Below are 15,559 nucleotides of genomic sequence, written 5' to 3' on the forward strand. Positions count from 1 at the left end.
AGCTGCCCACTTCTCAAATGAAGCTACTTCCTGGATCAGATCCTTTCTGGCAAACAGAACCATGAGGGTCTTTGCACCCTCCTCTTCCGCTGAACCATCTCCCGTCACTTGTGGGGTCCCACAAGGGTCATGTGTTTCCCCTACCCTATATAATGTATTTCCGAAGCCTCTCTTTGATATTCTTGACTATCTGGGTGTCTTCTGCACTAATTATGCGGATTGCATTCATATAGTCATACCTATCACTGGGGACTACGCAACCGACTCAAAAGTGCTTAACGAAGTTTACACAGTCATCCAAGTTTGGATGGCACATCATGGGCTCTGCCTAAATGATGAAAAAACGGAGTTACTTATTCTTGGTTCACATTTTAGACTCAACAAATTGGACACTGCCTTCAAATATTTCATCAATGATGGAAATAAACGTCAAGGTTTCTTTCTAATGATACTAAATGTTAGGCATATACCGCGACTCTACACTGTCCCTCGTGAGACAAAGCAATGCTGTGGTAGCAGCCTCAGCCTCAGCCTATACCTGCAAACGTTTTCCTCTGTGCAGACCTTTCCTCATGGCATCCAACTGTATTATCCTCGCTAGAACCCTCGTTATGGCCAAAATGGACTACTGTAATGCCCTCTAGATAGGGACTAGCCAAAGAAACATCAGTAAGCGACAAGTAACCCAGAACAATGCCATTTGAGCTGCTCTTAACATTCCGAGGAAACTGCACATATCTGATACGAGACAAAACCTACACTGGTTATCTGTAGCACACAGAATTTCCCTTAAAACCTTTGCATTGACTCATAAGGCACAGGCGAACCACGCCCAGCATACCTGTCCCGAAAGGTTTACTGCACACACCTCAACTAGACCTCAGACATCTGCACAAGCCTAATCTCTAACTATGCCCAGATTTAAGCTCCAGAAAGCGGGAGGATCCAGCTTCCCTCTTCTGGCTTCTAAACTTTGGAACACACTACCTGTTACACTTAGGTCCTAACCCTCTTATCATCTATTCAAGAGCAAAACCAAACTCTGGCTTCATGAGCTTGATTTAAACACTTAACTCACATCATCTTTATCCTGCTGTAATTGTGAATGAAGGGCTTCTCTACTTCACTCTGTTCCCCTCTTGGCGATCACACTGACTGCTATTGTAAATTATGTACCATCTTGTAGCCCATGTACCTGTATAATACTGTATATGTACCTGTACATTTTTTATTATGTACCTTCGTAACTATCATGTACATGTCTTATATGTAAGCAGTGTACTCAAGAAATGTGCCCAGATGCCCCAGGGCCAGTTGCGCAATACATATAAAATAAATAAGAATACTCTTCTCTCCCTGGGATTTCTTATACTGTTATCCATTGGTTTTCTGCTTCCCTTTCTAATGGTTCTTTTGCTATTTCATGGAAGGGTTCCTCGTCAAGACTGTTTCCACATCCTTCGGTGTTCGGTTCAAAGCTCACTGTTATTTACATGCAAACTGTGGCCTCTTTATAACAATTTCCAGGTCAACCTTTAAACTGATAATACACAGATCCTGCATGCTTTCCCTTCTTTCAAAGTCTTTCTTCTTACCTTTCTGCTGTCAAATCTTGGCTGTCCCGTTTCCTTTGCATAACCTGAAAAAACAAATTCTATTCTCTTCTGCTTCAATTCCCTGACCTTCTCTGAGTTACATTAATTCGCTCCAGCTTTGTATTGGTTGTTAATCGCACTAGGTTTTGTTTCCTCATTTCCATTACACGCCAAATTATTGGTTTAGATTAATTCTGCCATTTTCATCTTTTTAATACTAAGTAAATTGGTCATGTGTTAACTTTTGCTTCCACCAAACTTTTGTTGCAAATCATTGCTCTATCCCTTCCCCATTATTGCTGCTTTTTATTTGTTCATCTCCCTAACTTTGCTTTTTGTTCCCTATGATCTATCCTACATTCTGTGGTGAGAATCTTATTTTGTTTTTTCTCTATTTTTCCAGTGTTTCTGCTTCTCTGGCCCATCTTCATTGCTTCTCAGTCGAACAGTGATTTCAGTATAAATTTCTTTGTTTAGTTTTTAAAAGTATTCATGCCTTGGCCTCGTTCTACCTTTGTTCCTTGATGTTTCTTATCCTACTAGAGCAATTTGCTCTGCTTCTAAATTTCTACTATCTTTCCTTCAGCCACGCATCCCCTAAATTGTGGAATTCTCTACCTTTTGAATGTTCACTCCTGTTCTTCTTTAGGTCCTTTTAAGAAACATCTTAAAACGTATGTATTACTCATGCTTTTTTTCATACATTTTTATACTTGTTTCATTAATTGTGTCTTGTCAGCTATTTCCTTAGATCATGATCTTTTGTCATTGTTCGTTATTATTGAACAGCTACATTTTATTGTTCAGCACTTTGGATATAAGTGCTAAATAAGCATTGTGATAAATATAATAACTTTATATTTTTCTGTATTAGGGAACACCTCAGTATTCTTTCTATGTAAAATCTGCAAATTCCAAATGTTTTTTAAAAATGGTCATTCTGATGTACATTTTTCATTTGTTCTCTTTTACTCCAACAGAATGTTCATACAGACAGAAGGAAAAGGGTATGCTGTGTTAGCTTTTTCTAAGAAAACCTGTGAGTGATTTCCAAGCCCAAAGACCAGAGAGGAACAGAAAGCCGCTCGTCTCGTAAACAATAGAAAGCCGGCTATCAAAAATGAGGAACCTATCTTGAACAAGTCCACGGAGGGCAAGCAACCATCGGTGGATACTGAATGCATGCAGAGCTTTTTCTTTCATGCCACTTTGGCTTACAACAAACAATTAATTATTATCACTGAATATGGAAACCAATTCAGACATGTCTTTTCTGGTCCTTGAGACTTTAAGACTAAAGGAGGAGTGCAACATGTATTAAATTCAAAGCCTGAACTATGTACTGCAACCCTTTCACAATGTTATTATTGTGAAGGCAAAAAGAGTTTTAACTTGTCATCCCACTCTCACACCTGCATGATATGTGGCCAAAGATTACTTGCAATGAAGAAACAAGTGTCGCATCTGAATCATACCAGGAAATACACCCACGTTTGGTGAGCAAACCATTATGCAAATTACACACCTGCATTGAAATCAGGAACAGTTCTACTCTTAAGACAACTTGAAGAAATCCCGGGCTAAATATGTTTGTATGTGCTAAGTGTGGGGAATCTTTGAGTTCTGCGTCAACGCTCCTTGATCACCAGGAGATGCATGGAAACGGGAAGCCATTTGCATGCAATGAATGTGATAAAAGTTTCCGTTGCTCATCTCATCTACTAAGGCACCAACAAACTCACAACGATGATAAACCCTTTGCATGTGATGAATGTGGGAAGAAATGCAGGGTGTCCTCTGATCTCATACGGCATCAGCAAACGCACACTGGAGAAAGACCCTACAAATGCAATGAATGTGGAGAGAGTTTCTGCCACACATCCAGCCTCTTCAGGCACCAATTCACACATGGAGGGGACCGGCCGTTTAAGTGTGCAGAATGTGGTAAGGGTTTTATCCAGTCATCGGCGTTAACGGAACATCAGGTTACACACACTGGGGACAAACCGTTTGCATGTACTGATTGTGGAAAAAGATTTGGGCGACCTTCACAACTGCACAAACATCAACAAGTCCACGTGGAAAAGACACCACATAGATGCAGTGAATGCGGGAAGCGTTTCAGTAGTTCATCAGCATTCATAAAACATCAGAAGGTGCACACGCTAGCAAAATCATATACCTGTAATGACTGTGGGAAGAGTTTCAGTAAATCACATGGCCTTCTTCTGCACAGCCGCATGCATACAAGAGAGAAACCATATACCTGCAGTGAGTGCGGAAAGGGATTTTGTCAATCTACTGCTTTGGAAAAACACCAGCGTATTCATACAGTAGACAAACCATATACCTGTAGTGAATGTGGGAAGAGATTTATTCAATCAAATACATTTCTGAAACATCAGCTGTCACACACAGGGAAGAAACCACATGCTTGTAATATGTGTAGGAAGAGTTTTAGTAATTCAGCCGCTCTGACTTCACACCAGCGGGTGCACACTGGTGAGAAACCCTTTCCATGTAGTGAATGCGGAAGGATGTTTGGTCAATTACAGTTGCTAGCTTTACATCAGCGATTGCACACTGGTGAAAAACCATATACATGTAGTGATTGTGGAAAGTGTTTCACCCAGTCATCAATACTTAGGAAACACAAGACAATACACACCGGAGAGAGACCATTTACATGTAGTGTGTGTGGGAAAAGCTTCAGTGTAGCAACAACCCTTGTTAAACATATGAGAACACACACCGGAGAAAAGCCATATATTTGTAGTGAATGTGGGAAGGGGTTCAGTGTGTCATCAGCACTTGTAAGACACACGCGAATTCATACAGGAGAGAGACCAAAGATCTGTAATGAGTGTGGGAAGAGTTTTGTTGACGCGTCTTCTCTAATGATACATAAACGATTCCACACAGGAGAGAAACCATATACATGTGATTATTGTGGGAAACGTTTCACTCAGTCACAACAATTGGGTATACACAAGAGAGCACACACTGGTGAGAAGCCATTTACTTGTAGTGTATGTGGGAAAGGTTTTGTTCAGTCCACTCCTCTGATTAGACATCAGCAGAAACATGCAAAGAGTCAGCAGTAGGGATTGTTCCGATCATGACATGCACGCAGAAACATCCCTAACGGGAGACAAAAGTCCCGAGAGAATATAAAGCAGAAGAAGACTTCACAGTCAATTACAAGAGCCACTATCCATGACCACTACAGTGGAAATTGAATTGTCCCAGGTCAAGGCTGATGAAGCCGGAGGAAGATATGTTAGAATGATGTTATATTTATCCTGAGTTTATATACAAAAATAAATATAAAATAAGGCAAATTAACTGGAAGATGGTTATTAATGGGAAGGCCCATTAATGAGAATCTGCATTATTACCCTGAAAACTACCTGCATCCTGCAGAGTGTACATGTTACAAGCTCAGGCCCATGGGGCAATAGAAAGGGACAAATGTCAGCAGCTGACCCAGTCCACAGTGAGATTGTAAAATATTGAATGTTATGTCGGCCGTCTTTGTGGGGTCGTAAATTTGAAAATGCATGACTAGGACAATTGTAATGAAAACCTTAATATGGTAGGCTTACGTTGTTGGGACAGTTATAACAAAGTGCTGACTAATCGCCTACATGAAAAAGCAGGTATGTGTGTCATCTGCCACGAAGGCTCTTTAATAGCAAATGGATTGTGCACAAGTAGCCAGATGGATCTGTTGGAAAATGCAATGACCACAAAATGTCATTATAAAGTGGGTCATGGCCAAACCATTCTTACAGAAATAAACTAAGTTGTGTATTTATGTGTGTCTCCTAAGGCCCAGAAGAATAGGTATGTTAGCTCTTAGTAAGTATTTCGAATACTGCATGGACATCAAGAAGATTCAGCTCTGAGGTCACGCATTGAAAGATTGAACAAATGTGCATCAAAGCACAGAATTCATGCCAACAGCTCATATATTCAGGAAAACATTTGAATAAAGTGCACAATGTATTTTAGAAAGAAGCCAAAGTACAAATTTGCCATTAATTTGACAATATCTTTGCAAAATACAATTCTAATCCAGGTTAGAGAGATGTGCTTTATATCACTTTTGGTCCCATGTCTGTATTAAAAAAAACACTTTAAACCCAGGATACCTCAACGTAGCAAATAAAATAAAGTAAACATTGCATCACTTTAAAAGATGATATTTGTGTCTGTGAAGAGGCTGGTGAAAAACAACTGATCCCGAGGAATTCTTGTCACTCTGCAACAAGCATGTATGTGGGGAGTGAAGTGAAAAGAAAATGTAAAGTTGTCCTTGAATATAGTATTGGTTTGTACTTTAGCATCCAAAGAATGGATTATATCATGAGACAAGATGGAGAGATCCGGTCCCTGGGTTTGAGGCCAAGGACAAGTCTTGCAGCCCTATTCTGGATTAGCTGAAGGGGGCGTAGGGAGGAAAGGGGGGAGATTGGGAAAGAGGCTGTTGCAGTAGTCCAGCCTAGAGAGGACCAGAGCTCTGGAGACATTGGGCCTCATTCCGAGCCTGGAGGTAAGTTCCGGTACTTACCGGCATGGCAGAAAGAACGAGACCAATCTGGTGACAGACGGCTAATTGCGGCCCATTACGACCTTGCGGGCACAAGCTTTGCGCCATGCTGGTAAAGCACCTAGCGGCATGCCGCTAAATGGCCCGTAAAACCCCCTACTGGCATTCTGAGAGAGGTACTTAACAACACCGCCACTGAAGCAGCGACATCTGTAAATAACGGTGACCGTAATTTACGGATGCTGTAAATTACGGTCACCGCAAAATAACGGAACCAGAAATATCGTCATCGCACAGGAACAGGAAGGAGCGCCGCAGCCATCTTTAAAAACACAATCCATTGCCATCCTCATCAGGCAGCACCCTTGGGACCAATCTGAAGTTTGGAAAAGGCCTACACACCCGGTAGCAATGCCAAAAGCCCTGAAGAAGTCAGCGGACCGGCTCCGCAGGCAGCGATTTAGCCCTGAAGAGCTGCAGGCCATGGTCGACACCCTGGCGGAGCACACTGACGTCGTGTTCAGCGGGGACATGGGCCGGGTGGCGGTGCTCCACAAAAAGAACATCTGGGCACTAGTTGCCCAAAGGGTGAGCACAGTAGGCACCGCACCCCCCTGGACTGCTGCAAGCGGTGGGATGACTTGCGGATGAGGGTGCGGAGCATCCTCTCCGCCAACCAGAGTCAGGCACAGCAGACAGGAGGGGGCCCAAGTTCCCCCACGAAACTCATGGAATGGGATGAGACATGCGCTGCACTGATTGGGACCGCATCCATAGAGGACACTGTCGTCTGCTGATGGAGGTGAGTGTCCAAAGTCAACAGCGCCAATGGCAATTACATGATAAATACATACCCAAGGGCCGTCCAAAGCACCTTGTCATGGTGATCTCCCCCCATCCAAATCATGCTGAGCCAACTGCCACCCAAGCAAGTGCCAAGTGCAAGTACATAACGCACATCACACATAGTGCACAAACTGGCACATCCCATGATGCACACCGTGCAGATGGGTTGGCAGTGTGCAAGTCAGACTGCACAGTACCAGGCCAGGATGAGTGACTCCGACACCTGCGTACATATCAAACACATGTTGCAACGCCCAAAAGGCGACAAACCCCAAATGACTGAAATGTGAATGCAGCCATTAATGTAATTAGCGTCTCAAACAATCACTCATGCCGTCCCTCTCTTCTACCCCCACAGGCACTGAGCATGAGAGCGAGGAGGCCAAGACGAGCCGTCCCACCACCTCCACGGGCAGAGGCAGGGTCCGCTGCATACCAGCCCAGACAAAAACACCCACCCCGGCTCCCCAAAGGTCCATGTAGGATGCACCACCCCCATCCCTCCCTGCATCGGCGCCTGCCACAATGCCCACCCCAAGGCCAGAGGAGTTGAGCATTGCTGGGGAGATGGCAGCCACGGCCCACCTGGAAACCGTGGACAGCCCCTTGTCCATTTGTGGGGCGTCAGAGGAGGACTTCTACCCCACCGTCCACACCCCAGAGCCCAGCAATGTCCCCCAGGTGTCGTGCAGTGACTCAGGGGAGCCTTGCACACCTGGCCGATGTGCACGTGGCGAATCACCGGGAGATGCCAATCCCGTGCCCAGTCCCACAGTCGAGGCCCTGTCAGGGCATGTAAGCCCAATCTCCTGCAGGGATGAAACCCTGTCACTGGATGCACTGCGTGCGGCACAGCTGACTGCCCTCATCACTGAGGTGATGGAAGACAACCGCCAGGGCAGGGTAGACGAATTGAGGGCAATGCGTCAGGTGGTCACGGACAGTACAAACCGGTTATGCAGTCCTTGGACGCATTGCAGATGCCCTTGAGGCTGTTCATCCCACTCAGCCGCCTCAGCAAGAGGACACCCCCTCATCCAGTCGCACTACCCCGGCAAGCCCACTGCGACGTTCCCAGCGTGCACGCATGCACGGGTATGGGCAGTATTGTAGTTCTCCTTGGGCCTGTTCTGTGGGTTTGTGACAGGGGTCCTGTACCATGGTGTCAAGGGACAGCCACCAACACCTGCATGTCTAGCCAATGAAGGTAAGTGTCTTGACTGTCATGGTGGAGAACTGAACTTGTTTTACATGGCAGCAGGTCATTGATGCCCATACGCACATGTCCATGGATGCATTTACCCCATTCATGGCCCCAATATGTGTCCTGTGCAATGGAATGCTGTAGGGGGAGGGTTTTCCAGATGGTCTATGAACAATGGCACGCACATCTCAATGGTACGTGCTTCGTTGATGCATGCAGCACTCTTGAGGTTAGATCCATGAAGGGCTGTGTACTGTGTGATTCCGTAGTTGGGTGTGTTGGCTGTAGTCAGTGGCATATTCATCATACTGCACTGATCCGTACTATGGTGCCTTCCACCACTCCTATGGGTGTGCCGAACCGGTAATGTGGTGTGGGATCCCTGCTGCCCTCAGTTCAATCCACTCCCAGGGATGACTCTCCGGTGTGGTGACATGCTGGAGGCAGCCACATTCTGCAAATGCAGTGTGTCTTCCTATATGCCCTTACGGTGTGTGGGGGCCGCCAATGAGTGGTGCATGTGTTTTGGGATTTGGCCTTGTCAGATGTTGGTTATGTTGTGTCAGGTGTGTGCCTTACTCCATCAATGTGGGAATCTGTACTCATGTGCCGTTACACTGGATCTGTGGCACAGTGTTTGGTGGGGTGAACATCGTGCACTGGCTTCATCATTTCGACTCAGTTTGTTTATGCAGGCACCCACCTCATGACACAGACGACTCACCAAGCAGCCAGGCACGTCATCCTGCATGTCGCCCCATGCGGCAGATAAGCGTGGAGTTCAGCTCGCCCATTGAGACATGAGACATGAGTTGTTCCAGCATGCCTGCCAATGCACGGGGGCAACATTTGTGTCGTATATCTCCTGGGTAGTCAATGTTAGGGATTTTTAGCCCCTTGTGTGCTTGAGGAGGTGATCCAGCACTTGGTTCTGCGTCCATGCATGGGCCCCACTGTGTGCTGGTAGGTGCCTGTGGCATGGATGTGGGGCACAGGCACCACCTTCAGTTGAGCGGGGATAGCGGTTTGTATTCGTATGATGCTCGCTTATCTCGTAATTTCTCAGGCCAACTATGGTGGTGATGGTGTCACAATCAAGCTGGTAGAAGGTGTGTATCTGCTCAGGGGTTTCCTTGAGGGACTGGACCTGATGCGTGGGAATGGGTGCTGCTGGGGTGGTGACGGAGGCTGCACTGGTGCTGCATGCTGGGCCTGTCTCACCCTCCTTCTCCCCCTGTGTCTCCTCAGTGGTGGGGCCTGGTGTTGTTGGTGTTGTTCTTGTGGTTGTGCCCTTGCAAGCAGGGCCTCCTGCTTCATGTACTGCTACCACTATTGGTATCACCTTGACTCCATTGACTACACCTGTGCTGATTGTGTGCACCTGTGGCTCTGGGAACTACTGCTCAGGGTTCTTTACTCCTTCTCTGAGATGCCTGTATGTACTCCATGCCGGTAAGGTACTTTACGGCCTTAAGGAGGCCGTTATTTATGTGTGCGCGTTCCTTGTGATCAGCTCCGGTTTACGCCATGCCGTTAATATCGGCACGGTGTGTCGTGCGTGCGACACAAGACCACTATTTACGGCATCGTAATCTACGATGTCGTAAATAGCGGTCTGGTTGGTCAGAATAGCCCGTAGCGGTAAAGGATGCCGGTAATCACTTGCCGGCATCGTTTTACTCTTACCTCCAACCTCGTAATGACCCCCATTGGGCCTCATTACGACCCTGGCGCTATTAGCGCCTTGGTTGACGCTGGTATTTTTCCGACTCTGCCATGGTGAATGGCGTAATTACCGCCCCATTCCAAGGTTGGCGGGGGCGGTAATTCACCATGGCCCCATTCCCATTTTTGCCCCATAGGGCTCAATGGGAATGGGGAAGGCGCTAATTACGGCACCGTATATTACGGTGCCGTAATTAGCTCCTAGGTACCTTTGCGGGTTGGTTTTTTAACGCCTGCAAAAAGCAGGCGTTAAGTACCAACCCGCAAAGGGAACTCGGAATAGGGCGGTAAGGGTTTAACGGCACCGGTCTCGTTACCTGTGACCGTTAACCCTTACCGCCCTACTCGGAATGACCCCCATTGAGTTTCTGGGGAAAGGTGAGGAAGGGGAGAAGATGTTGGATATTCGAGGCCATAGCCACAGCTACAGAAAGCTTTGGGTTGCAAACTCAGTTCTTAGACACCTCCAACTCCCAAATATGACTTGGTGCCTTCTATCCCTCTCTCCCCTCCCTACATCTAGCCTGATTGCATTTGCATCTTTTTTTGACCGGAAAATAGCTTTTTTTCCTAAATTTCCTTTCACCATATCCTCGGCTATAACCTCGAATGTCTCTTACATCGAGAGAAAAACAAGATTGCGATGTTTAATTTCTAAAATCACCCAGATCACCCAGTTTTGGGTAAATCAGAGATATATCTATCTATTTTTGAGAAGGGCACCCCTTTCTCCGTTAAATTATTAAAAGACTACAGCACGGAATAACCCTAAACCAAGCATGGATCGCGAGTCCAAAGTTGCTTGATACCAGCGGTTTGGGCTGTGCGCTTTGGCAAAAATGTACCTTGTTTGTCTATGGGAAAATGAATGGAAAGTAGACTGCACCTGTGGAGCATAAAAAAATGTTTGTCTTTTTCATGTATATATTTTTTTAACGGATCTTTCAGTAATCACTTTCGACATTTCGGTCAAATCCGTTACTCAAATCAAAAGTTATGAACAATAGAATTTTAAAGGGTTCCTATGGGTGGCTGACTCACCTGAACTATAGGGCAGCGTGTACTGCAAATCCAGATGTATGAAAGAAATGTGAGCATTATGGAATAATATTCTAATCTGCAATACATGTTGCTAATCTTGCTTCCTCTGTGCCGTATAATGAAAGTTTATGACAATTACATCACCTCTGTGACAGAACCTTCCATCTGTGCCCTTACAATGAGCATGTGCGATGCATTGTGGAAGCTGCGCGAGTTGCATCCTTGCTCCGGTCTCTTACACAGCTGGATAACTATCTTGGTTACAGGGGTAGCTGTACGCTCTCTGAGCAGATCTCACAGTAGCCAATGCATTTCCTTTCAGAAAGGCACGCAGGAATTGGACATTGTAAGGGCACAGATGGAAGGTTCTGTCACAGAGGTAATGTAGTTATAAACTTTCATTAAAGTAAATTGAGGGTTTGGAAAAAGGCCTCCTTGTCCCCAAGTACTAAGTGAAACTGTCAGGAAAACATGTGTCACCGCCGTGTCTCAAAGAAGAACCTACTTCTGACCCTCACACTAATATCCTGAATCTAAAGTGCAAGGATAATAAAACTCCTTAATCAGAGGAAAGTTCTAAATGTCAATGGTTGTATTCATAAAAATGAAATGTTCTCTTCCAAGGAGGCGCTGTTCCAGTATCCAGAGGTCACTCCTTGCTTTCGGCTTGTTGCTCTTCCCAAGCTAAGAAGCTGATTCATGAGAAACAATAAAAAGTTCCCTTTACTCCTGGTTTCTAATATGGGAGTGGGTTCCAGACTTGCGAAGTTCTTTGCAACAAACCTGCTTTGCTGTTCTGCCAAGTATGGTCTTTCACAATATTTCCTTCTCTCTCAAGGTCCCTGACCCTCTTATTCTCTGTGTTAAATGTAGGTGCAGGTCCCAGATTTGCAGTCCAGTTATTTGACAGCCTGGTTCACTCTCCTGCCAAGGTTGTGTTTCTTCTGTGTTTTCCTTTCCTCCTTTTCGGGTCCCTGACCCCTTTATTCTTGGGATTAAATGTGGGTGCAAGCCCCAGACTCACAGTTCTCCTCTTCGATACTTGGTTCACTCTCCTGCCAAGCTAAGCTTTCTTTCGCTGTTGTTTCACTATTAAACAACAGCGCTTCCAGGCTTCCCAATCCTCTCACTCGGTTCTTTCTTTGCTACTCCCGGCTTACCCTGACCTCCTGGTAGCATTCAGGCTTGTTTTCATGACGGTCACTTGTCAGCGGTGTGCCGTGTCCTTCTCGCAGTACCTTCTCGGCTTGGCATAGCTGCGGACTCTGTGGGGCCCCTGGGGTCTGCTTGGGAAGCGAGTCGCATATTTCCCAGGCCTTGGGCTACGCTTGCTCTCTCTCCCTGCTTGGTAGATGGAATCTCTGCTCCCTGCTTCACTGTTGCCGGGTTGGCTTCCCCAACAGCACTTGTCTGAAGAATCTGTCTCTCTCTCTGTCTCTCTCTCTATCTCTCTCTCTCTCTCTTTCTTTCTCTCTCTCTCTCTCTCTCTCTCTCTCCCCCCTTTGGCTTCCCTTGACTATTGTGTATCTCTTTGCTCCAACGAGATACCGCAGAGCACTCCATCGTTTGCCACAGTTTATCACCTTCTTCCTAGTACCTGATTTAAAGGTATCAGCCTGGAGAGCCTGATTTTTCCAGAGGATTTCCGCTGTATTTTGTGTTAGCTGTTGGTCGTGTTTGGCCGTGTATCTGAGGGGTTTGATTCTGTTAGACCAGGAGAGGTGGGCCCATATTCGGTTCTCTGGGGATAGTTGTCCCCAATCCCATGAGGGGTTCCCTCTTACATGTGAGCCACCCCCTGTGCACCACCCCAAGGAGGAGTATTGTACTGTGGACGCACCGCCCTGGCCCATTGAGAGAGGTCTCCCCCTTGGGAAGAAGGAAGGACATCCAAAGATTCAGCGCATGGAATCAAATATTGCTTTCCCTCAGGCCAATCAAAATCCATGAATTATGGGCTCTAACTGCTGACATTTGAAATATCATTTGAAATATCTTGAATTGCGTAGGCAGAGGAGAAGAAGTCCCCCTGTTGTGCTGAGGTAAAGCCGAATGTCTTGCATTGCCTGGATGATGTTTGGTTTTCTTATTTACCACTATAAATGCCATGAGAGAGGCTGCATCACCATGGCTCCAGCCTCTTGGTTGCGCTGCGCATACAAAGGAGACATTTATTTTACCTTGTTTCTTGTAACGCGGCAACACACCCAAAGGCCTCAGGGCCCACAAGTAAAAAAAACAGGACAAATAGCACAAATACAGAAAACAGGTCAATTTGGGAGGCAAATCACTGGACTAATCTATCCCGTTACTAAAAGACAATGGGCCTCATTACACATCTAGTGGTAGCCCGCTTGTAAATCCGGCGCAATATCACCAGGCGGTAATACTGTTACCAGCGCCTGGTCTGCTGGAATGACCTGCCGATAGGTAAATCCCCATTCCATGGAGTCCGGTGGGGTGCCTAAGTTACCTCCAGCTCTTTGCTGGAGGTAAATCCGTCCACCCCACTGGCAAACCTACCTGTAAATGGAATTACCGGCAAGTTAATTCCAGACCGGCAAACTTGTAATGAGGCCTAATGTCTTCACCCTTTCCTAAAATAGGCCAGGCACAGGATATCTCTAAGGGAAAGAGGGAGCTAATTCCATGTATGAGCGATTCGGAAGTCAAAGCTGATTCACCATAGTTCTTAAGATTATATACCGGGGAACAGGCGGATAGTTAAATTCATTAGACCGGGGAGCCCGTCTAATCGGAGCGACCTTAAGGCGCTCAGAAAGGTAGGTAGGTATGTTACAATCCATGTATGAATTTATTGGTTAGGGTGCAGGCTGTATGATCAATTCTATTTTTCACAGGCAGCCAGTATAAATTATGCCTGCCTGCAATGACATGACATGCTGCTGTTTCCTAGGGCCTACAGCTGCCCAATTCTGAATAATCTGCAATTTTCCGATGTTAGTGGCTGAGGTTCCATGCATCAAGATGTTTCAATAATCAAGTTTTGATTAAGGCTGATGCAATGACCGCACTGTTCACCATGGCGAGATAGGGGCGTATTTGCCACAGCAGGTTATTCAGATATGCACAGAGGAGCGTAGATGAGTTACATGCTTATCAAAAGACGATTTAAAATCAAAAGTAAACTCCAATGTTTTCTCATGGTGAGATACTTGGATGGGACATCCAGCTATTAAATAAAGGGAGTATCTATCAGTACCCAATATCGCCCCTGGTCCCTTTACGACAGGTGGCGCGCGGCTCGTAGTACTCTCCGCTCATTTTGCCAACCACAACATGGTGTTTTTGGGAACTTGCCAACCAGGATGTTACTAGGCAAACCCAGAAGCAGAATCACCTGACCTCTCGAGGAGGAGGGCCATCAACCGCCCAGAAGAAATACTGCTCACGGAGAACAATGCATTGCATTGCAACTTCCTTGTTGGCAGTACGCTTCTCCTTGTTGTTTTCCCCCTTCCCCACCTGTTGCAATGCAGTTAATCTTCATTCTGCTTCCTAATTCGCTCCTTACATGTGGCCTTCCGTACTCTGCTTCCTCTTGCCTTCTGGTGTCCTGGAGCTAATTCCTCCTGGGATATCATCCTGCCCTCACGCTACATCATCTGGGAACCTAGATCTGGAGCTTCACTTACGGATTCAACCTGGCAAGGTTTTTTCACTCCTTGGAGATCCTCCTTGGGGTTTTTCCTTCTTGGTGCCCGTTCAGTCTGTTGACTTCAGACAACCCTGGCATCGGATGTGGAGAGACCCCACTTGCACGATAGGAAGACGACTGTGAAAAATCCGGGTAAGAAGATGCCTAAAAGCATGGTGGATCAAGCTTTCCTAAGAAGAGAGCCTACATTCAAGCCTGCATCTCTGTGGCATCTAACAACTCGGCCGAACTTTTCAATAGCTGCAAGGAGCTTGCCAATCCTGCTGCCCTCTCATTTCACTACTACAGGCCAAGGACAAGTCTTGCAGCCCTGTTCTGAATTAGCTGAAGCGGGCGTAGGGAGGAAAGGGGGAGATTGGGGAAGAGGCTGTTGCAGTAGTCCAGTCTAGAGACGGCCAGAGCTCTGGAGACATTGATCTTCTGGGGAAAGGTGAGGAAGGGGAGAATGCCTCTGAGGAGGTGAAGTTGGAAGTGGGCCTTCTTGGCAAGATCCAAGATGTGAGGGGCGAAGGAGAGCAGAGTCAAAGATGGCCCAGAGATTTTTGGCCTTGCAGGATGGAGAAGGTAAAGCGCCCAGGGTGGGCAGCCAAAGAGTAGGAGGAAAACAGGGCGCAGGTGCCCCGATCAGAAGGATCTCTGTCTTGCAGGCTGTATTGCAGGCTTCGAGAACCCACAATGTTGTTAGGCAATGTGCAGTGGCATTAAATTATTTTCAGATGATCACACACTTTGGTTAAGCAGTGTGCTACAAGCCCCTTGTTTTACGGCTGGTCTCTTTGTGCCTTGCACAACCCCAACTAACCGTATTTAAGCAGCATTGAAAAGGGAAAATAAATGACAAGCGGCAAGAATAACATATGCCCAGGTACTTTTCCCCCAAGGTGAAAATCAAAAGATGGCACCTATGAATATACGCA

The 15,559-nt window shown here is 46.2% G+C and overlaps 1 protein-coding gene across 4 annotated transcripts in view; it reads left to right on the forward strand.

Annotated features, from left to right (window-relative positions):
* Positions 1 to 5,795, forward strand: part of LOC138517023 (zinc finger protein 271-like) — a 141,969-nt gene extending 136,174 nt beyond the window's left edge. For 3 of the 4 annotated variants that reach the window (XM_069632534.1, XM_069632531.1, XM_069632532.1), the window contains one exon: positions 2,576 to 5,795. In XM_069632534.1, coding sequence (XP_069488635.1) covers positions 3,182 to 4,699 — 1,518 coding nt within the window. In that variant the 5' untranslated portion in view covers positions 2,576 to 3,181 and the 3' untranslated portion in view covers positions 4,700 to 5,795. Of the gene's footprint in view, positions 1 to 1,998; positions 2,053 to 2,575 lie in introns of all 4 variants that reach the window. The other variant, XM_069632533.1, reaches the window with a different exon arrangement.
* The last annotated feature ends 9,764 nt before the right edge of the window (positions 5,796 to 15,559 follow it).

This window comes from Ambystoma mexicanum, chromosome 6q, assembly GCF_040938575.1.
Source record: "Ambystoma mexicanum isolate Mex_15411 chromosome 6q, UKY_AmexF1_1, whole genome shotgun sequence".
Lineage (NCBI taxonomy): Eukaryota > Metazoa > Chordata > Amphibia > Caudata > Ambystomatidae > Ambystoma > Ambystoma mexicanum.